Source organism: Somniosus microcephalus, chromosome 28, assembly GCF_052327205.1.
Source record: "Somniosus microcephalus isolate GS21.2 chromosome 28, FLI_Smic_1.0, whole genome shotgun sequence".
NCBI lineage: Eukaryota > Metazoa > Chordata > Chondrichthyes > Squaliformes > Somniosidae > Somniosus > Somniosus microcephalus.
This window is the reverse complement of record NC_141014.1, coordinates 40628083-40654232: the sequence shown is the minus strand read 5'-3', so window position 1 is coordinate 40654232 and position 26150 is coordinate 40628083. Positions and strand designations below refer to the sequence as shown.

At 54.9% G+C, this 26150-nt stretch overlaps 1 protein-coding gene across 1 annotated transcript in view; it reads left to right on the top strand.

Moving 5' to 3' along the window:
- The window catches only part of eif3d (eukaryotic translation initiation factor 3, subunit D), a 20842-nt gene extending 15766 nt beyond the window's left edge, over positions 1 to 5076 (top strand). The window contains exons 12-15 of the mRNA XM_085968997.1: positions 74 to 203; positions 1769 to 1911; positions 2714 to 2906; positions 3513 to 5076. Of these exons, the coding sequence (XP_085825123.1) occupies positions 74 to 203; positions 1769 to 1911; positions 2714 to 2906; positions 3513 to 3617 (571 nt within the window). The 3' untranslated portion in view covers positions 3618 to 5076. The remainder of the gene's footprint in view (positions 1 to 73; positions 204 to 1768; positions 1912 to 2713; positions 2907 to 3512) is intronic.
- The last annotated feature ends 21074 nt before the right edge of the window (positions 5077 to 26150 follow it).

The following is a 26150-nucleotide window of genomic DNA, read 5'->3' as shown; positions in this document are numbered from 1 at the left end:
CTTATAAAGCTGTCCCAGTGTGCCTCTTCTCCCCCCCCCCCAATCTCATTTTCCTCTGGCTTGTTTCCTGCAGGTATCGGCGGTGGAAGCTGGGGGAAGACATCGACCTGATCGTGCGATGCGAGCACGACGGCGTCATGACCGGAGCGAACGGTGAAGTGTCTTTCATCAACGTCAAAACGCTGAACGAGTGGGACTCGCGGGTAAGAGCCCCTGAACCAGCGCGGGAGCGGGATCTGAAAATAGTTTCTCCGGATAGATATCGGGGACACATTAACTGCTACAGAACAGGTGATCGCAGTACAGGCTGCTGTGCAACAGGACACCCGTTCACCCCAGCAGGAAGGTTCTCTGCCGTGGCCCCGCACCAGCGATCGTGCAGCGCAGGACCGTCCCACCTGGGCGGGGACGAAGATTCACTTCCCTCCCTCCCGTACTGACTCTTTCTGTGCTATGACTCCACACACAGCCAAAGTCCCAGGACACTGACTGAGCTCAGTGCAGATCACGGATCCGACCTCTAGCGTTCTGGTCTGTGCGGTTTAATGGTGTGGTTCACATATGTGGAGTCGTTTGAGGGTTCTCAAGTGGGTCCCTGAGGTGGTAACTGCGAGAGGAGTGGCGCTCTGAGGCGGTGTGAGAGTTGAGGCTGTAAGTGAATATCGCACCATCTGAGACTCTCCTGGGTTGATGTCAGATGAAAATCACGTGGCAGTGTTTCCTTTTGCACGTTTTTAACCCCAGTGAGAATGGTCTTTGCAGGGGGTCCCCGGGAGTTTGTCAGTATTTACAGGGAGTCACTGGGAGTGTGTCAGTATCTACAGGGGGTCCCCGGGAGTGTGTCAGTATCTACAGGGGGTCCCCGGGAGTGTGTCGGTATCTACAGGGGGTCCCCGGGAGTGTGTCGGTATCTACAGGGGGTCCCCGGGAGTGTGTCAGTATCTACAGGGGGTCCCCGGGAGTGTCAGTATCTACAGGGGGTCCCCGGGAGTGTCTCAGTATTTACAGGGGGTCCCCGGGAGTGTCGGTATTTACAGGGGGTCCCTGGGAATGTCGGTATTTACAGGGGGTCCCCGGGAGTGTGTCGGTATTTACAGGGGGTCCCAGGGAGTGTGTCAGTATTTACAGGGGCTCCCGGGGAGTGTGTGGGTATTTACAGGGGGTCCCCGGGAGTGTCAGTATTTGCAGGGGGTCCCCGGGAGTGTCAGTATTTGCAGGGGGTCCCCGGGCGTGTGTTTGTATTTACAGGGGGTCCCCGGGAGTGTCAGTATTTACAGGGGGTCCTTGGGGGTGTGTCAGTATTTACAGGGGGTCCCCAGGAGTGTGTCAGTATTTACAGGAGGTCCCTGGGAGTGTGTCAGTATTTGCAGGGGGTCCCCGGGAGTGTCAGTATTTATAGGGGGTCCCCGGGAGTGTGTCAGTATTTACAGGGGGTCCCGGGGAGTGTGTCAGTATCTACAGGGGGTCCTCGGGAGTGTGTCAGTATTTACAGGGGGTCCCGGGGAGTATCAGTATTTGCAGGGAGTCTCCTGACTCGGCACAGACTAGAAATTGGACCTTTAATTGGTCTGTGCGAGTTAGCTATTCGCTGGATAACCCTGCCCTTTCCAGCCTTTGTGTGGACCTTAATAGAACTAAAGTTGTTGCCAAGCCTCCTCTTCTCTTGCAGTAGCTGTTGGAGGCCCTGTTATTTTAAGGTCGGGGCTTGGTGGGGTGCAGTGACCTGCGGACTGTCTGCGAGTGATTGAATTTCTGCTCTTCTATGCAGTATTGTAATGGAGTGGACTGGCGTCAGAAGCTGGATTCACAGCGCGGAGCTGTCCTTGCCACAGAGCTGAAGAACAACAGCTACAAGCTAGCTCGATGGACCTGCTGTGCATTGCTGGCCGGATCGGAATACCTCAAACTCGGGTGAGGAAGCTGGGCTTTGGGAGTTCAGAGGCCGTAAAGATGTTGAAAATTCAACAGGTTTTTAAAAATAAAATTGAATGTAAATCGAGAAAGGTGCATGAGTTCCGATTAATTTGACTCCCAATCTTCTTGTCTGATAGGCGGCCCCTCTTTGTTAGGAACGTTCTTCTCCGCTGTGACTCAGTGGGTCGCACTCTCACCTCTGAATCAGAAGGTTGTGGGTTTAAGACCCACTCCAGAGTCTTGAGCACAAAACCCAGGCTGACACTCCAGTGAAGTGCTGCACTGTCAGAGGTGCCGTTTTTCGAATGAGACGTTAAACTAAGGCCCTGCCTGCCCCCTCAGGTGGACGTAAAAGATCCCACGTCCACTATTTGGAAGAGGAGCAGGGGAGTTCTCCCCGGTGTCCTGGCTAATATTGATCCCTCAACCAACATCACAAACGGATTATCTTGTCTACCCTTTCTTCCTCTCTGTTCTTTTCTCTTTCTATTTTATTGTTCCTGCTCCTCTGACTTCCCTTCATTTTAAGATGCAAATACCCAACCCTACCTACTCTTCCTCCTTCCTGTATCAATCCTCTATTTAAGATCATTCTTTCCCAGGATCTCGCCTCCTCGCTCCCTCCTACAGTTCACCGGCTCTAATACCAATGGAAGTAGGACACTGGGAGCCGGAACTCTGTCAAACACTGGCCTCCCTCGCTCTGTCGCTACGCAAAACCTCACAGCAAAGCGCCCGGTGGTGGAAGGGTGAGCTTCAGCCGGTGCTACCAATGTCCTCTCTGTCTCTTTGTTTAAAGGTACGTGTCCCGGTTCCACATCAAGGACTCCTCTCGTCACGTGGTGCTGGGCACACAGCAGTTCAAGCCCAACGAGTTTGCCAGTCAGATTAACCTGAGCATGGAGAACGCCTGGGGGATCCTGCGCTGCGTCGTCGACATCTGCATGAAGCTGGACGAGGGCAAATACCTCATCCTGAAAGACCCCAACAAGGTGAGCCCCGGCGGGAGATACTGACACCACAGCAGGAGGGGCCGATTGTCAGAGCCCGCGGTTACTGCTCTGCACAGATGCATTTAAAGGGGAAGCTAGATAAACACAGGAGGGAGGAAGGAATAGAGGGATATGCTGCTAGGGTGAGATGAAGAGAGTGGAAGGAGGCTGGACTGGATTGGAAAATGTGTGCACCCTGCCGTCTGTCTTCATTCGGTGCATTTTCTCCACACAAAGGCACAAGTGTCACACTAGGACTCCGCAATGCTGGGGTGGGAGAGAAGCTGTATATTTAGGGAGATGGAAACCGCATCTGCAGTTGAGGGAAATAAAGTGTTGGGAGTGGGGGGGGTGCGGCGGGATGGGTTTATTGAAGAAGAAGAATCGGAATCTTGCGGGAGTTTGTATGTAGGTTGGACGGGAATGAATGGGGGGGGACGGTGAATTATTTTTGGCAATAAGCTGTACTGACGAGCTGGTGATGGCCTGCGTGTGGTGATGGTGTGTGCAGACAGGTGAGGGATGCTGTGCACAGGGGAGATGCCCTGGGATGAGCCGGTGCCCGTTTACTGCTAAACCTGCCCTTCCGTCTTTCCCTTTCTGCAGCAAGTGATCCGTGTCTACAGCCTGCCCGACGGCACCTTCAGCTCCGAGGAAGACGAGGATGAGGATGATGATGACGACGATGAAGAGGAGGATGGTGCGCCGTGAGGAGGATAGAAAACCCCTGACTCAATGCAAAGCTTTGATTGAAGAATCACAGAACTGTGTGTGGGCCAGGACCTGCCAATACTACACTCAGTTCCCTCGTTCTGTAGTGTAGCACGGTGAGGCATGAATACAAGTTACGCGTTGTACACTCACTCAAACTCTTCTCCAGTGCTTCCCCCCCAGTAGTGTTTCTCCAGAGGCCCCAGCTCCTGTTGCGGTCGTGCTCCTCTGCTACCCCTCCCCAAGTGCGAGCCTCGTGGGTGAGTGTTGCCAGGTTGTTCGACTGTGGTGGCTTCACGGCTGAGCCCAGCCTGCCCCTCTGATCTGGCAAAGGGCCTGCGCCTCGCAACATTGACCCATGTCCTCCCTTTACACCCTGTGGGGGACTTGGTGCGTGTTTCTGTTCTCAATCCTGCCCTCACCTGCCCTCACCTGAACTTCACTCGCACACTTTGCAGTTGGAGTCAGCTGGGAGCAGAAATCCTGACTGCTCGCTCTCGCTCTCTCTGGCGCTCTCAATCTCTCTCTCTCTCTCTCTCTCTCTCTCGTCTGTCTGTCACTCTCTTCCCCCTTCCCAACCACCTCTCAGGGCTGCTAACACCAGTTGCACCCCCCATACTCCCACTTACTGGCTGAGCACAGCTCGCAGCACAAGCTGGGGCCCTCCCTGTCCCCAGGCTCGGCTCCACTCCACACGGGGTGTATTCCCCACGGAGCGAATCTCCCACAGCAGCTTCCTGCCTCCACTTGAAGCATACCGTGAGACGTTGATCGATCCGTGAGAGAGTGTGCGGGAGGAATGCATCACGGTATTTAAACTCGAGCCCCGAAGGGTGAACCTTCATAAAACAGTAAATGATAAATAGACGAGGAAAAACCCCGAATATTATTTCAAACTGCAACAAGGGAACATGCATCGAAATTACTACAAAGTCAACTTAAAACTGATACTGGGATGAAATTTTATAATAGTTTGAATCAATCTGCTGGATGGGTACTGTAGGCAAAACGATAATGTTCATAAATGCCGCAGGGTGCTGGGCTGCTGGAGAGGGCCAGCGGAGTGTCGCCCATCAACCGGAAGATTTCTTTCCCTCCTTTCTCTCCCTCTCTCGCTCTTTTTCATTTCCGTATGGGACTGAGAATGGGCAATTTGAGATTGATTTTTGCGGCTTTCAGATTTAAATTTCTTTTGCTTTGTTGCCGCCTGTCCCGCGCCCCCAGGAGAGAACTAGACCGTGCAGCCTCGTCTGTCTGTTGGATTTGAGATCCACCTCTCTCTCCCCAGTCACGATGTGCAAGAGCTTTGTACATCTGATGCTAGTCTACAATGAGGAGCCTTATTTCAAATTTGTCCAAGGAAGGGGTTTGTTCTGTCCGATTTGAAGCTATCGAGTGAGGGGTTCGGTTTGTGTACAAGGCCAACAAAAATGAGAATAAAATATTCCATTTTGAAGTGTTTTTTCCAGTTGTGGCTTTGTTACAGCAGACAGTGCATTGTAAAGAAGAAAGACTTGCATTTCTATAGCGCCTTTCACAACCTCAGGACATCCCAAAGCATTTTACAACCAATGAAGTACTTTTTGAAGTGTGGTCACTGTTGTAATGTAGGAAACGCGGCAGCCAAATTGAGCACAGCAAGCTCCCACAAACAGCAATGTGATAATGACCAGATCATCTGTTTTTGATTGAGGGGTAAATATTGGCCAGGACACTGAGGAGAACTCCTTCAAAATAGTGCCGTGGGATCTTTTATGTCAACCTGAGAGGGCAGACAGGTCTTGGTTTAATGTCCCGTCCGAAAGACGGCCCCTCCGACAGTGCGGCGCTCCCTCAGTACCGCCCCCCCCCCCCCCCCCCCCCCCGACGGTGCAGCGCTCCCGCGGGACCCCCCCCCCCCCCCCCCCCCCCCCGACGGTGCGGCGCTCCCGCGGGACTGCCCCCCCCCCCCCGAAGGTGCGGCGCTCCCACGGGACTGTCCCAGTGCAGCTTCCTCAGTACCGCCCCTCCGCCAGTGCAGCGCTCCCTCAGTACTGCACTGGAGTGTCGGCCTGGATTATGGGCTCAATTCTCTGGAATGGGGCTTGAACCCAGAACTTTGTGACTCCGAGGTGGGAATGCTACCCACTGAGCCAGTGCTGTAGTGAGTGACTGGTTCACTTATTGGATTGCTGAGTCTGCCATGGAGTGTTGCCTTGGTTTCAAGCTTCCATCACGCGGCCAGCTTGACCCTGAAGAGACACTGGTCCCCTCTTCCTCCAGGGAGGGCTGTCGCTAGTTGGTTGTCGGACGACTGAGAGGCACGAGTTTGAGCCCTTGCTTGGTTGGGACCAGAACTTCCTGAACAGGATGGTGGGCAGCACAACCTCCCCATAACCTGCGTGCATTGGCACCTCATAAACCGGAACAAGTAGCTCACCAGAGCAATGGTAGAGATACCACACGTGGTCGCAGTGCCTTGGGGCTGGAGAATGGCCCACGCACTCCCTGCACTGTGTGGCTACGCAGTGCCTCCTGCTGGCAAAGGGTGTGTGGGGATGGGATCTGACTGCAGTGCCTTCCATAGTTGAATAGCCAACTCCCCTCCCCCAGCATCACTGCTCGGCCCTGGAGCGAGGCATCAACATGAAATGGCAAGATTCCTCCCGGCAGCGGTTTGGATCAATAACGATCTGTTTTTCCACACTCTTTAACTTGTTTGCTGACACGATACAGTCTCCGTCACAATACGCAGCGTGTCACTTTAAATATGGCATCTTCCTGGTGAAATCGTACTCTCTCTGCATTCCCCTCCCCTCGTGGCAAAGGGTTTCGTTGGAACAGTTTTGACCAGTGACCGTGAAGAAAGAAGAAGATTTGACCCCCAAGAAAGAAAAGACTTACATTTCTCCAGCGCCTTTCACAACCTCAGGACATCGCAGACCACTTTACAGCCAATCAAGTACTTTTTGAAGTGTAATCACTATCGTAATGTTGGAAACTCGGCAGCCACTTTGCTCACAGCAAGCTCCCACAAGCAATGAGATAAATATTGGCCAGGACTGCAGGAGAACTCCCCCTGCTCTTCAAAATAGTGCTGTGGGATCTTTTACGTCCACCTGAGAGAGCAGACGGGTCCTCGATTTAACGTCACATCCGAAAGATGGCATCTCTGACAGTGCGGCGCTCCCTCAGTCCTGCCCCTCCGACAGTGCGGCGCTCCCTCAGTCCTGCCCCTCCGACAGTGCGGCGCTCCCTCAGTACTGCCCCTCCGACAGGGTGGCGCTCCCTCAGTACTGCCCCTCCGACAGTGCGGCGCTCCCTCAGTACTGCCCCTCCGACAGTGCGGCGCTCCCTCAGTACTGCCCCTCCGACAGTGCGGCGCTCCCTCAGTACTGCCCCTCCGACAGTGCGGCGCTCCCTCAGTACTGCCCCTCCGACTGCGGCGCTCCCTCAGTACTGCCCCGCCGACAGTGCGGCGCTCCCTCAGTACTGCACTGGGAGCGTCAGCCTCAATTATGGGGCTCAAGCCTCTGGAGTGGGACTTTGACTCACACCCTTCTGACTGGGTAAGCGTGCTACCTACTGAGCCACAGCTGACAGCTTGGCAAGAGTTTTTTGGCAAAAAAATCAGCCATTCAGAATTGTAAAGTCTGTATTGACCCTCTAGGTGGAGCAGTGGTTCTGGAAGGACCTCATTCATAAGTGGTGTATCTGGAGAGAGAGCACTCGGGGCAAAAGGATATTTGAAATTTAAAGGAGTCTGGTCTGGAGTTAAAGTGCCCGGGTTGTAGTCTTAAAATGGCCCTGGAGTTCAAGAAGTATCTGAAAGCTCTACTCGTTTTATATAGAACATTATCGAAGTACCTCAAATGACTTTGAAGAGCAGGGATTGTAATGAAGCCAAATGCTGCAGCCAATTTGCACACAGTAAGATCCCACGAGCGGAATCACCTCTTTCTGGTGGTGGGTAAGGGAGGACTAATACCCAGGACAGCTGGAGAACTCCCTGCTCTTCAAATAGTGTCACCGGAGCTCTGAGGCACACCTGAACAGGCGAGTAGGGCTTCGGTCAAACAGGACGACTGCCGCCTTATACAGCCGGTTTTCTGATCTTCCCTCCGTTCGACCAGTGTCGGCCAAGAGGAATCACTGACCGGTTTGTAGCTGGCGATGCCGTTTTAGCTGCAGGCTCCAGAAAACGCCTCGCACACATCACCCGATACGGCTAAATGTACTTCACGCCAGCGTTCCCTCTAAATTTTTTTATTCCCCGTGCGGCCCATTCAAATTTGTCGCGCGTGCGCAGTTTCGTCAATGTAAAAAGCCGGCGAGGGGCCTGCGCGCAACCTCCGGACCGCCGCGGCCATGCAGCTTAGCGAGAACGTGGCTTCACACGTGTACATTTACTGAACAAATATCTCCCACCATTCAGTAACCAAGGGAGCGAAACACTCAACGATTAAAACACATTTTCCCGCACTCTGCATCTCGCCATTTCACCAACAAATGCACAGAAAGGTTTAAAGTTCACACGCGCACACCGTGTGAACAAGAGTATTGCGATCATACGACCAACACGCCTGTTACATTTACTGAGCGGAAATGTAATTGTTCACGTCTGGATTCTCAACTGGCCCCATGTGGCAACTGTATTGGAGATCACTATCAGATCAGAGCTCAGAAAACTAACCCTGAAGGTGTGTAACGTGAGCACAAGATCCTACAGCAGAGCTTTCAGGCCACTGATGGGGCCTTTCTTGATACTCATTGCAAGAGGATTTGAGTACAGGAGCAAGGATGTCTTACTACAGTTGTACAGGGCCCTGGTGAGACCACACCTGGAGTACTGTGTGCAGTTTTGGCCTCCTTACCTAAGAAAAGATATACTAGCCTTGGAGGGAGTGCAGCGAAGGTTCACCAGACTGATTCCTGGGATGACAGGACTGTTGTATGAGGAGAGATTGGGTCGACTAGGCCTGTATTCACTAGAGTTTTGAAGAATGAGAGGGGATCTCATTGAAACATCTGACAGGGCTAGTCAGACTGGATGCAGGGAGGATGTTTCCCCTGGCTGGGGGTATCTAGAATGAGGGGGTCACAGGCTCAGGATACGGGTACGACATTTAGGACTGAGATGAGGAGAAATGTCTTCACTCAGAGGGTGGTGAACCTGTGGAATTCTCTACCACACAAGGCTGTGGAGGCCAAGTCACTGAATATATTTAAGAAGGAGATAGATAGATTTCTAGACACAAAAGACATCAAGGGGTATGGGGAGAGAGCAGGAATATGGTATTGAGATAGAGGATCTGTACATCTGGGTCTGTACATTGTCAATGGTAGGTTCATGGGAGACTACCTAGGAAGATCCACCTATTGCTCACCTCTTGGCTTCAGTACCGTAGACTATATGATTACGAATCTGGACCCATCCTCTTTCAGAGCATTCACAGTCAAACCACAAGCAACACTGTCGGATACTAGTCAAATTACTGCATATCTTAAAAGGACAGAAACAACCAACACAGAAACACAACCCAGTAAGCTGTACAACATTAAAAAATCCTACAGATGGGCCAAAAACAGCATGGAAAAATACCAGAAAGCAATTAGCAATCAATCAACTCAAGCTCTCTTGGACACCTTTCTGGAAAATACATACACACACAATAAAGAAGGCGTAAACCAGGCAGTGAATAACCTAAATAATATTTTTGATAATTTGGCATCAATGTCAAACTTGAAAGTTCGCAAGAATAAACCCAAAACAAAAAACTACGAAAAATGGTTTGACTTCGATTGCTAGAACATGAGGAAAAAACTCAAAAATATCAAACCAAAAACACAGACAACCAGAAAACGAGGAATTACGCCTTACTTATTGTCAGGCACTAACACAATACAAAAACACACTCAGAACCAAGAAAGAGCAGTATATTAAGAATACACTCATCTCCATTGATTCCAATTGTTTCTGGGACAACTGGAATACATTACACAAAAAACAACACGACGAATTGGCCATTCAAAACGGAGACACATGGGAAAACCATTTTGAAAAATTATACCAGAAAAACACACTAAGGCCAGAGCAATACCAAATATGCGAAAAACTGGAAAAGCTCGAATTTGCCATAAAAGATAACCAAAACCCGATAGACCCCATAATATCTGAAAAAGCTATTTCAAAAACTCAAGGACCTGCGACCAGGAAAAGCTTGCGGTGCAGACGGCATCCTAAGCGAGATGATTAAACACACGGACGATAAAATGAAATTGGCTATACTGAAACTCTTCAACTTGGTTCTGAGTGTCGGTTACTTCCCTGATATCTGGAACAAAGGACTCATAACGCCCATATACAAAAGTGGAGACAAAGTTGACCCAAATAACTATCGAGGCATCTGTGTAAACAGTAACCTGGGGAAGGTTTTCTGTAGTATCATAAACAAAAGACTTATAAACTTCCTTGAGGAGCACAATGTCTTGAGTAAAAGCCAAATTGGATTCCTACCAAACTATAGAACATCAGATCATATCTTCACCCTGCAGACCCTAATTGACAAACATGTTCATCAAAACAAAAGCAAAATTTTTGCCTGCTTTATAGATTTCCAGAAGGCTTTCGATTCCATCTGGCACGACGGTCTATTCTTGAAACTTATTGAAAGTGGTGTAGGGGGAAAAACATATGATGTAATTAAATCAATGTATACAAACAATAAATGTGCAGTTAAAATTGGAGACAAACAAACAAAATACTTCCCACAGGGGCGTGGTGTGATGCAGGGCTCGCCCATCTCACCGACACTTTAATATTTACATAAATGAATTGGCAAAACTACTTGAACAATCTACAGCACCCGGCCTCACCCTATATGAATCCAAGGTTAAATTCCTCCTCTATGCAGATGACCTGGTTCTGCTGTCACCAACTAAGGAGGGTCTACAGCAGAACCTGGATCTGCTAGAGTCATTCTGTCAGACCTGGGCCCTGACAATAAACCCCCAAAAAACCAAAGTCCTTGTGTTCCAGCAAAGATCCAGACATCAGGGACCCAGAATAAATTTCACACTAGGAACAACTAAAATTGAACAAACCACTAACTACACATACTTGGGCTTAAAAATCAGCTCTACGGGAAATGTTCATCTGGCTGTGAATGAACTGAAAGAGAAAGCTAGAAGGGCTTTCTATGCCATTAAAAAATCAATCCAAATAGAAATCCCAATTAGCATTTGGCTCAAAATTTTTAAATCAGTAATTGAACCAATTGCACTCTATGGCAGTGAGGTGTGGGGACCGCTAACACAACAAGAATTTGCAAAATGGGACAAACACCCAATTGAGATCCTGCATGCAGAATTCTGTAAAAGTATCCTCCGGACTCAAAGGAAAACCATAAACAATGCATGCAGGGCAGAACTAGGCCAATATCCATCAATAATTACTATCCAAAAAAGAGCCACCAAATTTTGGAAACACCTAAAAATGAGCAACCCCCACTGCTATCATTACAAAGCCCTGAAATGCCAAGAGAGGACCATAAAGAAGAATACCCTCAGTCAACTAGTCCTGGGACTCCGTGAAGTAACTACTAACACTACTAACAATAACCAGCCCCAGGACAGTGACATCGTAGCACAGAGAATTCGACCCAACACAATTGTCACTAAGCAAAAGGAAAAATATCTGTCATATTGGGCAGAAACAACAAAAACCCAAAACAAACTCAATTGCTACTTGGCCCTAAACAGACAATACAACATGGCTGAATACCTGACCATGGTAAAGGATAGCAAACTGAGAAAAACCTTGACAATGTACAGACTTAGTGAACATAGCCTGGCCATCGAAAAAGGCAGACACAGGCTGCCAAGAGAGGACAGGATATGCTCTCACTGCAGTCAGGGAGTGGTGGAGACAGAGATGCACTTCCTCACAGCTTGTGGAAAATATCAGGGCATCAGGGAGAATTTCTACCCAAAATTCACAAAAATATGCCCTGAATTCAGAAATTTGAATGACGACCAAAAACTCCCATACCTACTAGGGGAACAGAGAAATTGTGTAACCTTAGCGGCACACTATGTTACAGCTTGCCATAAACAGAGGGACAACCATTAAACCTAAGAAAAGAGTATATACAAATTACACAAATGTATATTTATACACTCGGATATATCTGTTTATACACTGTATGGATAGATCTGCGTTTATGTGTTCAACCATAAATGTTTTTCAATGCTTTGGCAACATAAGATGTACCTTATCATGCCAATAAAGCGATTTGAATTGAATTGAATTGAATTGATAGAGGATCAGCTATGATCATATTGAATGGTGGAGCAGGCTCGAATGGCCGACTCCTGCTCCTATTTCTCTATGTTTCTATGCTGAGCTTTTACCTGTTTATAATAAAGTGGGTCAGTTAAGCTCCGCCTGCAGCACAGACCATACCGCACCCACAGCTTCCCAACCAGTGCCACTTACCCCGCTCCGAGGCCCCCTCCTTATGCTCAAATACTAACACCGTGCAAACTCAATAAAGAGAAAAAATCATCATTCATTCCCGGGATGTGGGCGTCGCTGGTAAGGCCAGCATTTATTGCCCATCCCTAATTTCCCTTGAGAAGGTGGTGATGAGCCGCCACCTTGAACCGCTGCAGTCCGTGTGGTGAAGGTAATCCCACAGTGCCGTTAGGGAGGGAGTTCCAGAATTTTGACCCAGCGACGATGAAGGAACGGCCGATATATTTCCAAGTCAGGATGGTTTGTGACTTGGAGGGGAACTTGGAGGTGGTGGTGTTCCCATGCGCCTGGTGCCCTCGTCCTAGGTGGAAGAGGTCGCGGGTTTGGGAGGTGCTGCCGAAGAAGCCTTGGCGAGTTGCTGCAGTGCATCTTGTAGATGGTACACACTGCAGCCACGGTGCGCCGGTGGTGGAGGGAGTGAATGTTTAAGGTGGTGGATGGGGTGCCGATCAAGCAGACTGCCTTGTCCTGGATAATTATCCATAACCATTAGAAGTGATGTTACCGGGAACTGCACAGCGGCCCGAGCTTAGCGCGGAAGCACGCTCAACACGTGGAATGCCCGCGCATACGGAGACTGGAGGCAAAAGCCCCGGAACCTTCTGAGGAACAGTTAGAGGGGGGGCGCTGTGGGTGAATGAGTTAAGATGGCCGAATGGTCCCGAGCATCGGCATGATGAGAACAGCACGATGATAGGGTTAAATCTCTTCTCCCTCCACATTTCTCTCCCCAGTGTTCTGAAGATGCTCTCATTCTGGGGTACGGCTCTCCCGTTGGGGTACGGTTCTCCCGTTGGGGTACGGTTCTCTTGTTGGGGTACGGCTCTCCTGTTGGGGTACGGTTCTCCCGTTGGGGTACAGTTCTCTTGTTGGGGTACGGTTCTCCTGTTGCGGTACGGTTCTCCCGTTGGGGTACGGTTCTCCCGTTGGGGTACGGTTCTCCCGTTGGGGTACGGTTCTCCCGTTGGGGTACGGTTCTCCTGTTGGGGTACGGTTCTCCCGTTGGGGTACGGTTCTCCTGTTGGGGTACGGTTCTCCCGTTGGGGTACGGTTCTCCCGTTGGGGTACGGTTCTCCTGTTGGGGTACGGTTCTCCTGTTGGGGTACGGCTCTCCTGTTGGGGTACGGTTCTCCCGTTGGGGTACGGCTCTCCTGTTGGGGTACGGTTCTCCCGTTGGGGTACGGTTCTCCCGTTGGGGTACGGTTCTCCCGTTGGGGTACGGCTCTCCTGTTGGGGTACGGCTCTCCCGTTGGGGTACGGTTCTCCTGTTGGGGTACGGCTCTCCTGTTGGGGTACGGTTCTCCCGTTGGGGTACGGTTCTCCCGTTGGGGTACGGTTCTCCTGTTGGGGTACGGCTCTCCTGTTGGGGTACGGTTCTCCCGTTGGGGTACGGTTCTCCCGTTGGGGTACGGTTCTCCTGTTGGGGTACGGTTCTCCTGTTGGGGTACGGTTCTCCTGTTGGGGTACGGTTCTCCTGTTGGGGTACGGTTCTCCCGTTGGGGTACGGTTCTCCTGTTGGGGTACGGCTCTCCTGTTGGGGTACGGTTCTCCTGTTGGGGTACGGTTCTCCCGTTGGGGTACGGTTCTCCCGTTGGGGTACGGTTCTCCTGTTGGGGTACGGTTCTCCCGTTGGGGTACGGTTCTCCCGTTGGGGTACGGTTCTCCCGTTGGGGTACGGTTCTCCCGTTGGGGTACGGTTCTCCCGTTGGGGTACGGTTCTCCCGTTGGGGTACGGTTCTCCTGTTGGGGTACGGCTCTCCTGTTGGGGTACGGTTCTCCCGTTGGGGTACGGTTCTCCCGTTGGGGTACGGTTCTCCCGTTGGGGTACGGTTCTCCCGTTGGGGTACGGTTCTCCCGTTGGGGTACGGTTCTCCCGTTGGGGTACGGTTCTCCTGTTGGGGTACGGTTCTCCCGTTGGGGTACGGTTCTCCCGTTGGGGTACGGCTCTCCTGTTGGGGTACGGTTCTCCTGTTGGGGTACGGTTCTCCTGTTGGGGTACGGTTCTCCTGTTGGGGTACGGTTCTCCTGTTGGGGTACGGCTCTCCCGTTGGGGTACGGCTCTCCCGTTGGGGTACGGTTCTCCTGTTGGGGTACGGTTCTCCCGTTGGGGTACGGTTCTCCCGTTGGGGTACGGTTCTCCCGTTGGGGTACGGTTCTCTTGTTGGGGTACGGTTCTCCTGTTGGGGTACGGTTCTCCTGTTGGGGTACGGTTCTCCTGTTGGGGTACGGTTCTCCTGTTGCGGTACGGCTCTCCTGTTGGGGTACGGTTCTCCTGTTGGGGTACGGTTCTCCTGTTGGGGTACGGTTCTCTTGTTGGGGTACGGTTCTCCTGTTGGGGTACGGTTCTCCTGTTGGGGTACGGTTCTCCTGTTGCGGTACGGCTCTCCTGTTGGGGTACGGTTCTCCTGTTGGGGTACGGTTCTCCTGTTGGGGTACGGTTCTCTTGTTGGGGTACGGTTCTCCTGCTGGGGTATGGTTCTCCTGTTGGGGTACGGCTCTCCTGTTGAGGTACGGTTCTCCTGTTGGGGTACGGTTCTCCCTTTGGGGTACGGTTCTCCCTTTGGGGTACGGTTCTCCCGTTGGGGTACGGCTCTCCCGTTGGGGTACGGTTCTCCCGTTGGGGTACGGTTCTCCCGTAGGGGTACGGTTCTCCTGTTGGGGTACGGTTCTCCTGTTGCGGTACGGTTCTCCTGTTGCGGTACGGCTCTCCTGTTGGGGTACGGTTCTCCCGTTGGGGTACGGTTCTCCCGTTGGGGTACGGTTCTCCTGTTGGGGTACGGTTCTCCTGTTGGGGTACGGTTCTCCTGTTGGGGTACGGTTCTCCTGTTGGGGTACGGTTCTCCTGTTGGGGTACGGCTCTCCCGTTGGGGTACGGTTCTCCCGTTGGGGTACGGTTCTCCTGTTGGGGTACGGCTCTCCTGTTGGGGTACGGCTCTCCCGTTGGGGTACGGTTCTCCTGTTGGGGTACGGTTCTCCCGTTGGGGTACGGTTCTCCTGTTGGGGTACGGTTCTCCTGTTGGGGTACGGTTCTCCTGTTGGGGTACGGTTCTCCTGTTGGGGTACGGTTCTCTCGTTGGGGTACGGTTCTCCTGTTGGGGTACGGTTCTCCTGTTGGGGTACGGTTCTCCTGTTGGGGTACGGTTCTCCCGTTGGGGTACGGTTCTCCCGTTGGGGTACGGTTCTCCCGTTGGGGTACGGTTCTCCCGTTGGGGTACGGTTCTCCTGTTGGGGTACGGTTCTCCTGTTGGGGTACGGTTCTCCCGTTGGGGTACGGTTCTCCTGTTGGGGTACGGTTCTCCCGTTGGGGTACGGTTCTCCCGTTGGGGTACGGTTCTCCTGTTGGGGTACGGTTCTCCCGTTGGGGTATGGTTCTCCCGTTGGGGTACGGTTCTCCTGTTGGGGTACGGTTCTCCTGTTGGGGTACGGTTCTCCCGTTGGGGTACGGTTCTCTTGTTGGGGTACGGTTCTCTTGTTGGGGTACGGTTCTCCTGTTGGGGTACGGTTCTCCTGTTGGGGTACGGTTCTCCTGTTGCGGTACGGCTCTCCTGTTGGGGTACGGTTCTCCTGTTGGGGCACGGTTCTCCTGTTGGGGTACGGTTCTCTTGTTGGGGTACGGTTCTCTTGTTGGGGTACGGTTCTCCTGTTGGGGTACGGTTCTCTTGTTGGGGTACGGTTCTCCTGCTGGGGTATGGTTCTCCTGTTGGGGTACGGCTCTCCTGTTGGGGTACGGCTCTCCTGTTGGGGTACGGTTCTCCTGTTGGGGTACGGTTCTCCCTTTGGGGTACGGTTCTCCCTTTGGGGTACGGTTCTCCCGTTGGGGTACGGTTCTCTCGTTGGGGTATGGTTCTCCCGTTGGGGTACGGCTCTCCCGTTGGGGTACGGCTCTCCCGTTGGGGTACGGTTCTCCCGTTGGGGTACGGTTCTCCTGTTGGGGCACGGCTCTCCTGTTGGGGTACGGCTCTCCTGTTGGGGTATGGTGCTCCTGTTGGGGTACGGCTCTCCTGTTGGGGTACGGCTCTCCTGTTGGGGTACGGTTCTCCCGTTGGGGTACGGTTCTCCTGTTGGGGTACGGTTCTCCTGTTGGGGTACGGTTCTCCTGTTGGGGTACGGTTCTCCTGCTGGGGTATGGTTCTCCTGTTGGGGTACGGTTCTCCTGTTGGGGTACGGTTCTCTTGTTGGGGTACGGTTCTCCTGTTGGGGTACGGCTCTCCTGTTGGGGTACGGTTCTCTCGTTGGGGTACGGTTCTTCCGTTGGGGTACGGCTCTCCCGTTGGGGTACGGTTCTCCCGTTGGGGTACGGTTCTCCCGTTGGGGTACGGTTCTCCTGTTGGGGCACGGCTCTCCTGTTGGGGTACGGTTCTCCTGTTGGGGTACGGTTCTCCTGTTGGGGTACGGTTCTCTTGTTGGGGTATGGTTCTCCTGTTGGGGTACGGTTCTCCTGTTGGGGTACGGTTCTCCTGCTGGGGTATGGTTCTCCTGTTGGGGTATGGTTCTCCTGTTGGGGTACGGCTCTCCTGTTGGGGTACAGTTCTCCTGTTGGGGTACGGTTCTCTTGTTGGGGTACGGTTCTCCTGTTGGGGTACGGCTCTCCTGTTGGGGTACGGTTCTCCCTTTGGGGTACGGTTCTCCCGTTGGGGTACGGTTCTCCCGTTGGGGTACGGCTCTCCCGTTGGGGTACGGTTCTCCCGTTGGGGTACGGTTCTCCCGTTGGGGCACGGCTCTCCTGTTGGGGTACGGTTCTCCCGTTGGGGTACGGTTCTCCTGTTGGGGTACGGTTCTCCTGTTGGGGTATGGTTCTCCTGTTGGGGTACGGTTCTCCTGTTGGGGTACGGTTCTCTTGTTGGGGTACGGTTCTCCTGCTGGGGTATGGTTCTCCTGTTGGGGTACGGCTCTCCTGTTGAGGTACGGTTCTCCTGTTGGGGTACGGTTCTCCCTTTGGGGTACGGTTCTCCCTTTGGGGTACGGTTCTCCCGTTGGGGTACGGCTCTCCCGTTGGGGTACGGTTCTCCCGTTGGGGTACGGTTCTCCCGTAGGGGTACGGTTCTCCCGTTGGGGTACGGTTCTCCTGTTGCGGTACGGTTCTCCTGTTGCGGTACGGCTCTCCTGTTGGGGTACGGTTCTCCCGTTGGGGTACGGTTCTCCTGTTGGGGTACGGTTCTCCTGTTGGGGTACGGTTCTCCTGTTGGGGTACGGTTCTCCCGTTGGGGTACGGTTCTCCTGTTGGGGTACGGCTCTCCTGTTGGGGTACGGTTCTCCCGTTGGGGTACGGTTCTCCCGTTGGGGTACGGTTCTCCTGTTGGGGTACGGTTCTCCTGTTGGGGTACGGTTCTCCTGTTGGGGTACGGTTCTCCTGTTGGGGTACGGTTCTCCCGTTGGGGTACGGTTCTCTCGTTGGGGTACGGTTCTCCTGTTGGGGTACGGCTCTCCCGTTGGGGTACGGTTCTCCTGTTGGGGTACGGTTCTCCCGTTGGGGTACGGTTCTCCCGTTGGGGTACGGTTCTCCTGTTGGGGTACGGTTCTCCTGTTGGGGTACGGTTCTCCCGTTGGGGTACGGTTCTCTTGTTGGGGTACGGTTCTCTTGTTGGGGTACGGTTCTCCTGTTGGGGTACGGTTCTCCTGTTGGGGTACGGTTCTCCTGTTGCGGTACGGCTCTCCTGTTGGGGTACGGTTCTCCTGTTGGGGCACGGTTCTCCTGTTGGGGTACGGTTCTCTTGTTGGGGTACGGTTCTCTTGTTGGGGTACGGTTCTCCTGTTGGGGTACGGTTCTCTTGTTGGGGTACGGTTCTCCTGCTGGGGTATGGTTCTCCTGTTGGGGTACGGCTCTCCTGTTGGGGTACGGCTCTCCTGTTGGGGTACGGTTCTCCTGTTGGGGTACGGTTCTCCCTTTGGGGTACGGTTCTCCCTTTGGGGTACGGTTCTCCCGTTGGGGTACGGTTCTCTCGTTGGGGTATGGTTCTCCCGTTGGGGTACGGCTCTCCCGTTGGGGTACGGCTCTCCCGTTGGGGTACGGTTCTCCCGTTGGGGTACGGTTCTCCCGTTGGGGCACGGCTCTCCTGTTGGGGTACGGCTCTCCTGTTGGGGTATGGTGCTCCTGTTGGGGTACGGCTCTCCTGTTGGGGTACGGCTCTCCTGTTGGGGTACGGTTCTCCCGTTGGGGTACGGTTCTCCTGTTGGGGTACGGTTCTCCTGTTGGGGTACGGTTCTCCTGTTGGGGTACGGTTCTCCTGCTGGGGTATGGTTCTCCTGTTGGGGTACGGTTCTCCTGTTGGGGTACGGTTCTCTTGTTGGGGTACGGTTCTCCTGTTGGGGTACGGCTCTCCTGTTGGGGTACGGTTCTCCCTTTGGGGTACGGTTCTCTCGTTGGGGTACGGTTCTTCCGTTGGGGTACGGCTCTCCCGTTGGGGTACGGTTCTCCCGTTGGGGTACGGTTCTCCCGTTGGGGTACGGTTCTCCTGTTGGGGCACGGCTCTCCTGTTGGGGTACGGTTCTCCTGTTGGGGTACGGTTCTCCTGTTGGGGTACGGTTCTCTTGTTGGGGTATGGTTCTCCTGTTGGGGTACGGTTCTCCTGTTGGGGTACGGTTCTCCTGCTGGGGTATGGTTCTCCTGTTGGGGTATGGTTCTCCTGTTGGGGTACGGCTCTCCTGTTGGGGTACAGTTCTCCTGTTGGGGTACGGTTCTCTTGTTGGGGTACGGTTCTCCTGTTGGGGTACGGCTCTCCTGTTGGGGTACGGTTCTCCCTTTGGGGTACGGTTCTCCCGTTGGGGTACGGTTCTCCCGTTGGGGTACGGCTCTCCCGTTGGGGTACGGTTCTCCCGTTGGGGTACGGTTCTCCCGTTGGGGCACGGCTCTCCTGTTGGGGTACGGTTCTCCCGTTGGGGTACGGTTCTCCTGTTGGGGTACGGTTCTCCTGTTGGGGTATGGTTCTCCTGTTGGGGTACGGTTCTCCTGTTGGGGTACGGTTCTCTTGTTGGGGTACGGTTCTCCTGCTGGGGTATGGTTCTCCTGTTGGGGTACGGCTCTCCTGTTGAGGTACGGTTCTCCTGTTGGGGTACGGTTCTCCCTTTGGGGTACGGTTCTCCCTTTGGGGTACGGTTCTCCCGTTGGGGTACGGCTCTCCCGTTGGGGTACGGTTCTCCCGTTGGGGTACGGTTCTCCCGTAGGGGTACGGTTCTCCCGTTGGGGTACGGTTCTCCCGTTGCGGTACGGTTCTCCTGTTGCGGTACGGCTCTCCTGTTGGGGTACGGTTCTCCCGTTGGGGTACGGTTCTCCCGTTGGGGTACGGTTCTCCTGTTGGGGTACGGTTCTCCTGTTGGGGTACGGTTCTCCTGTTGGGGTACGGTTCTCCTGTTGGGGTACGGCTCTCCCGTTGGGGTACGGTTCTCCCGTTGGGGTACGGTTCTCCTGTTGGGGTACGGCTCTCCTGTTGGGGTACGGCTCTCCCGTTGGGGTACGGTTCTCCCGTTGGGGTACGGTTCTCCCGTTGGGGTACGGTTCTCCTGTTGGGGTACGGTTCTCCTGTTGGGGTACGGTTCTCCTGTTGGGGTACGGTTCTCCTGTTGGGGTACGGTTCTCCCGTTGGGGTACGGTTCTCTCGTTGGGGTACGGTTCTCCTGTTGGGGTACGGCTCTCCCGTTGGGGTACGGTTCTCCTGTTGGGGTACGGTTCTCCCGTTGGGGTACGGTTCTCCCGTTGGGGTACAGTTCTCTTGTTGGGGTACGGTTCTCCTGTTGGGGTACGGTTCTCCTGTTGGGGTACGGTTCTCCCGTTGGGGTACGGTTCTCCTGTTGGGGTACGGTTCTCCCGTTGGGGTACGGTTCTCCCGTTGGGGTACGGTTCTCCTGTTGGGGTACGGTTCTCCTGTTGGGGTACGGTTCTCCCGTTGGGGTACGGTTCTCCTGTTGGGGTACGGTTCTCCCGTTGGGGTACGGTTCTCCCGTTGGGGTACGGTTCTCCTGTTGGGGTACGGTTCTCCCGTTGGGGTACGGTTCTCCCGTTGGGGTACGGTTCTCCTGTTGGGGTACGGTTCTCCTGTTGGGGTACGGTTCTCCCGTTGGGGTACGGTTCTCCTGTTGGGGTACGGTTCTCTTGTTGGGGTACGGTTCTCTTGTTGGGGTACGGTTCTCCTGTTGGGGTACGGTTCTCCTGTTGGGGTACGGTTCTCCTGTTGCGGTACGGCTCTCCTGTTGGGGTACGGTTCTCCTGTTGGGGTACGGTTCTCCTGTTGGGGTACGGTTCTCTTGTTGGGGTACGGTTCTCCTGTTGGGGTACGGCTCTCCTGTTGGGGTACGGTTCTCCCTTTGGGGTACGGTTCTCCCGTTGGGGTACGGTTCTCCCGTTGGGGTACGGTTCTCTCGTTGGGGTACGGTTCTCCCGTTGGGGTACGGCTCTCCCGTTGGGGTACGGTTCTCCTGTTGGGGTACGGTTCTCCTGTTGGGGTACGGCTCTCCTGTTGGGGTACGGCTCTCCTGTTGGGGTACGGTTCTCTTGTTGGGGTACGGTTCTCTTGTTGGGGTACGGTTCTCCTGTTGGGGTACGGTTCTCTTGTTGGGGTACGGTTCTCCTGTTGGGGTACGGTTCTCTTGTTGGGGTACGGTTCTCCTGTTGGGGTACGGTTCTCCTGTTGGGGTACGGTTCTCCTGTTGGGGTACGGCTCTCTTGTTGGGGTACGGTTCTCCTGTTGGGGTACGGTTCTCTTGTTGGGGTACGGTTCTCCTGTTGGGGTACGGTTCTCCTGTTGCGGTACGGCTCTCCTGTTGGGGTACGGTTCTCCTGTTGGGGTACGGTTCTCCTGTTGGGGTACGGTTCTCTTGTTGGGGTACGGTTCTCTTGTTGGGGTACGGTTCTCCTGTTGGGGTACGGTTCTCTTGTTGGGGTACGGTTCTCCTGCTGGGGTATGGTTCTCCTGTTGGGGTACGGCTCTCCTGTTGGGGTACGGCTCTCCTGTTGGGGTACGGTTCTCCTGTTGGGGTACGGTTCTCCCTTTGGGGTACGGTTCTCCCTTTGGGGTACGGTTCTCCCGTTGGGGTACGGTTCTCTCGTTGGGGTATGGTTCTCCCGTTGGGGTACGGCTCTCCCGTTGGGGTACGGCTCTCCCGTTGGGGTACGGTTCTCCCGTTGGGGTACGGTTCTCCTGTTGGGGCACGGCTCTCCTGTTGGGGTACGGCTCTCCTGTTGGGGTATGGTGCTCCTGTTGGGGTACGGCTCTCCTGTTGGGGTACGGCTCTCCTGTTGGGGTACGGTTCTCCCGTTGGGGTACGGTTCTCCTGTTGGGGTACGGTTCTCCTGTTGGGGTACGGTTCTCCTGCTGGGGTATGGTTCTCCTGTTGGGGTACGGTTCTCCTGTTGGGGTACGGTTCTCTTGTTGGGGTACGGTTCTCCTGTTGGGGTACGGCTCTCCTGTTGGGGTACGGTTCTCCCTTTGGGGTACGGTTCTCTCGTTGGGGTACGGTTCTTCCGTTGGGGTACGGCTCTCCCGTTGGGGTACGGTTCTCCCGTTGGGGTACGGTTCTCCCGTTGGGGTACGGTTCTCCTGTTGGGGCACGGCTCTCCTGTTGGGGTACGGTTCTCCTGTTGGGGTACGGTTCTCCTGTTGGGGTACGGTTCTCTTGTTGGGGTACGGTTCTCCTGTTGGGGTATGGTTCTCCTGTTGGGGTACGGTTCTCCTGTTGGGGTACGGTTCTCCTGCTGGGGTATGGTTCTCCTGTTGGGGTATGGTTCTCCTGTTGGGGTACGGCTCTCCTGTTGGGGTACGGTTCTCCTGTTGGGGTACGGTTCTCCTGTTGGGGTACGGCTCTCCTGTTGGGGTACGGTTCTCCCTTTGGGGTACGGTTCTCCCGTTGGGGTACGGTTCTCCCGTTGGGGTACGGTTCTCTCGTTGGGGTACGGTTCTCCCGTTGGGGTACGGTTCTCCCGTTGGGGTACGGTTCTCCTGTTGGGGCACGGCTCTCCTGTTGGGGTACGGTTCTCCCGTTGGGGTACGGTTCTCCCGTTGGGGTACGGTTCTCCCGTTGGGGTACGGTTCTCCTGTTGGGGTACGGTTCTCTTGTTGGGGTACGGTTCTCCTGTTGGGGTACGGTTCTCTTGTTGGGGTACGGTTCTCCTGTTGGGGTATGGTTCTCCTGTTGGGGTACGGTTCTCCTGTTGGGGTACGGTTCTCCTGTTGCGGTACGGCTCTCCTGTTGGGGTACGGTTCTCCTGTTGGGGTACGGTTCTCTTGTTGGGGTACGGTTCTCCTGTTGGGGTACGGCTCTCCTGTTGGGGTACGGTTCTCCCTTTGGGGTACGGTTCTCCCGTTGGGGTACGGTTCTCCCGTTGGGGTACGGTTCTCTCGTTGGGGTACGGTTCTCCCGTTGGGGTACGGCTCTCCCGTTGGGGTACGGTTCTCCTGTTGGGGTACGGCTCTCCTGTTGGGGTACGGCTCTCCTGTTGGGGTACGGTTCTCCTGTTGGGGTACGGTTCTCTTGTTGGGGTACGGTTCTCTTGTTGGGGTACGGTTCTCCTGTTGGGGTACGGTTCTCCTGTTGGGGTACGGTTCTCTTGTTGGGGTACGGTTCTCCTGTTGGGGTACGGTTCTCTTGTTGGGGTACGGTTCTCCTGTTGGGGTACGGTTCTCCTGTTGGGGTACGGTTCTCCTGTTGGGGTACGGCTCTCTTGTTGGGGTACGGTTCTCCTGTTGGGGTACGGTTCTCTTGTTGGGGTACGGTTCTCCTGTTGGGGTACGGTTCTCCTGTTGGGGTACGGTTCTCCTGTTGCGGTACGGCTCTCCTGTTGGGGTACGGTTCTCCTGTTGGGGTACGGTTCTCCTGTTGGGGTACGGTTCTCTTGTTGGGGTACGGTTCTCCTGTTGGGGTACGGTTCTCTTGTTGGGGTACGGTTCTCCTGCTGGGGTACGGTTCTCCTGTTGGGGTACGGCTCTCCTGTTGGGGTACGGCTCTCCTGTTGGGGTACGGTTCTCCCTTTGGGGTACGGTTCTCCCTTTGGGGTACGGTTCTCCCGTTGGGGTACGGTTCTCTCGTTGGGGTATGGTTCTCCCGTTGGGGTACGGCTCTCCCGTTGGGGTACGGCTCTCCCGTTGGGGTACGGTTCTCCCGTTGGGGTACGGTTCTCCTGTTGGGGCACGGCTCTCCTGTTGGGGTACGGCTCTCCTGTTGGGGTATGGTGCTCCTGTTGGGGTACGGCTCTCCTGTTGGGGTACGGCTCTCCTGTTGGGGTACGGTTCTCCCGTTGGGGTACGGTTCTCCTGTTGGGGTACGGTTCTCTTGTTGGGGTACGGTTCTCCTGTTGGGGTACGGTTCTCCTGTTGGGGTACGGTTCTCCTGCTGGGGTATGGTTCTCCTGTTGGGGTACGGTTCTCCTGTTGGGGTACGGTTCTCTTGTTGGGGTACGGTTCTCCTGTTGGGGTACGGCTCTCCTGTTGGGGTACGGTTCTCCCTTTGGGGTACGGTTCTCTCGTTGGGGTATGGTTCTTCCGTTGGGGTACGGCTCTCCCGTTGGGGTACGGTTCTCCCGTTGGGGTACGGTTCTCCCGTTGGGGTACGGTTCTCCTGTTGGGGCACGGCTCTCCTGTTGGGGTACGGTTCTCCTGTTGGGGTACGGTTCTCCTGTTGGGGTACGGTTCTCTTGTTGGGGTACGGTTCTCCTGTTGGGGTATGGTTCTCCTGTTGGGGTACGGTTCTCCTGTTGGGGTACGGTTCTCCTGCTGGGGTATGGTTCTCCTGTTGGGGTATGGTTCTCCTGTTGGGGTACGGCTCTCCTGTTGGGGTACGGTTCTCCTGTTGGGGTACGGTTCTCTTGTTGGGGTACGGTTCTCCTGTTGGGGTACGGCTCTCCTGTTGGGGTACGGTTCTCCCTTTGGGGTACGGTTCTCCCGTTGGGGTACGGTTCTCCCGTTGGGGTACGGTTCTCCCATTGGGGTACGGCTCTCCCGTTGGGGTACGGTTCTCCCGTTGGGGTACGGTTCTCCCGTTGGGGCACGGCTCTCCTGTTGGGGTACGGTTCTCCCGTTGGGGTACGGTTCTCCTGTTGGGGTACGGTTCTCCTGTTGGGGTATGGTTCTCCTGTTGGGGTACGGTTCTCCTGTTGGGGTACGGTTCTCCTGTTGCGGTACGGCTCTCCTGTTGGGGTACGGTTCTCCTGTTGGGGTACGGTTCTCCTGTTGGGGTACGGTTCTCCTGTTGGGGTACGGTTCTCCTGTTGCGGTACGGCTCTCCTGTTGCGGTACGGCTCTCCTGTTGGGGTACGGTTCTCCTGTTGGGGTACGGTTCTCCTGTTGGGGTACGGTTCTCCTGCTGGGGTATGGTTCTCCTGTTGGGGTATGGTTCTCCTGTTGGGGTACGGTTCTCCTGTTGCGGTACGGCTCTCCTGTTGCGGTACGGCTCTCCTGTTGGGGTACGGTTCTCCTGTTGGGGTACGGTTCTCCTGCTGGGGTACGGCTCTCCTGTTGGGGTACGGTTCTCTTGTTGGGGTACGGCTCTCCTGTTGGGGTACGGTTCTCCCGTTGGGGTACGGTTCTCCCGTTGGGGTACGGTTCTCCTGTTGGGGTACGGCTCTCCTGTTGGGGTACGGTTCTCCCGTTGGGGTACGGTTCTCCCGTTGGGGTACGGTTCTCCCGTTGGGGTACGGCTCTCCCGTTGGGGTACGGTTCTCCCGTTGGGGTACGGTTCTCCTGTTGGGGCACGGCTCTCCTGTTGGGGTACGGTTCTCCTGTTGGGGTACGGCTCCCCTGTTGGGGTACGGCTCTCCTGTTGGGGTACGGTTCTCCTGTTGGGGTACGGCTCTCCTGTTGGGGTACGGTTCTCCTGTTGGGGTACGGTTCTCCTGTTGGGGTACGGCTCTCCCGTTGGGGTACGGTTCTCCCGTTGGGGTACGGCTCTCCTGTTGGGGTACGGCTCTCCCGTTGGGGTACGGTTCTCCTGTTGGGGTACGGTTCTCCTGTTGGGGTACGGTTCTCCTGTTGGGGTACGGTTCTCCTGTTGGGGTACGGTTCTCCTGTTGGGGTACGGTTCTCTCGTTGGGGTACGGTTCTCCTGTTGGGGTACGGTTCTCCTGTTGGGGTACGGTTCTCCTGTTGGGGTACGGTTCTCCCGTTGGGGTACGGTTCTCCTGTTGGGGTACGGTTCTCCCGTTGGGGTACGGTTCTCCCGTTGGGGTACGGTTCTCCTGTTGGGGTACGGTTCTCCTGTTGGGGTACGGTTCTCCCGTTGGGGTACGGTTCTCCTGTTGGGGTACGGTTCTCCCGTTGGGGTACGGTTCTCCCGTTGGGGTACGGTTCTCCTGTTGGGGTACGGTTCTCCCGTTGGGGTACGGTTCTCCCGTTGGGGTACGGTTCTCCTGTTGGGGTACGGTTCTCCTGTTGGGGTACGGTTCTCCCGTTGGGGTACGGTTCTCTTGTTGGGGTACGGTTCTCTTGTTGGGGTACGGTTCTCCTGTTGGGGTACGGTTCTCCTGTTGGGGTACGGTTCTCCTGTTGCGGTACGGCTCTCCTGTTGGGGTACGGTTCTCCTGTTGGGGCACGGTTCTCCTGTTGGGGTACGGTTCTCTTGTTGGGGTACGGTTCTCTTGTTGGGGTACGGTTCTCCTGTTGGGGTACGGTTCTCTTGTTGGGGTACGGTTCTCCTGCTGGGGTATGGTTCTCCTGTTGGGGTACGGCTCTCCTGTTGGGGTACGGCTCTCCTGTTGGGGTACGGTTCTCCTGTTGGGGTACGGTTCTCCCTTTGGGGTACGGTTCTCCCTTTGGGGTACGGTTCTCCCGTTGGGGTACGGTTCTCTCGTTGGGGTATGGTTCTCCCGTTGGGGTACGGCTCTCCCGTTGGGGTACGGCTCTCCCGTTGGGGTACGGTTCTCCCGTTGGGGTACGGTTCTCCTGTTGGGGCACGGCTCTCCTGTTGGGGTACGGCTCTCCTGTTGGGGTATGGTGCTCCTGTTGGGGTACGGCTCTCCTGTTGGGGTACGGCTCTCCTGTTGGGGTACGGTTCTCCCGTTGGGGTACGGTTCTCCTGTTGGGGTACGGTTCTCCTGT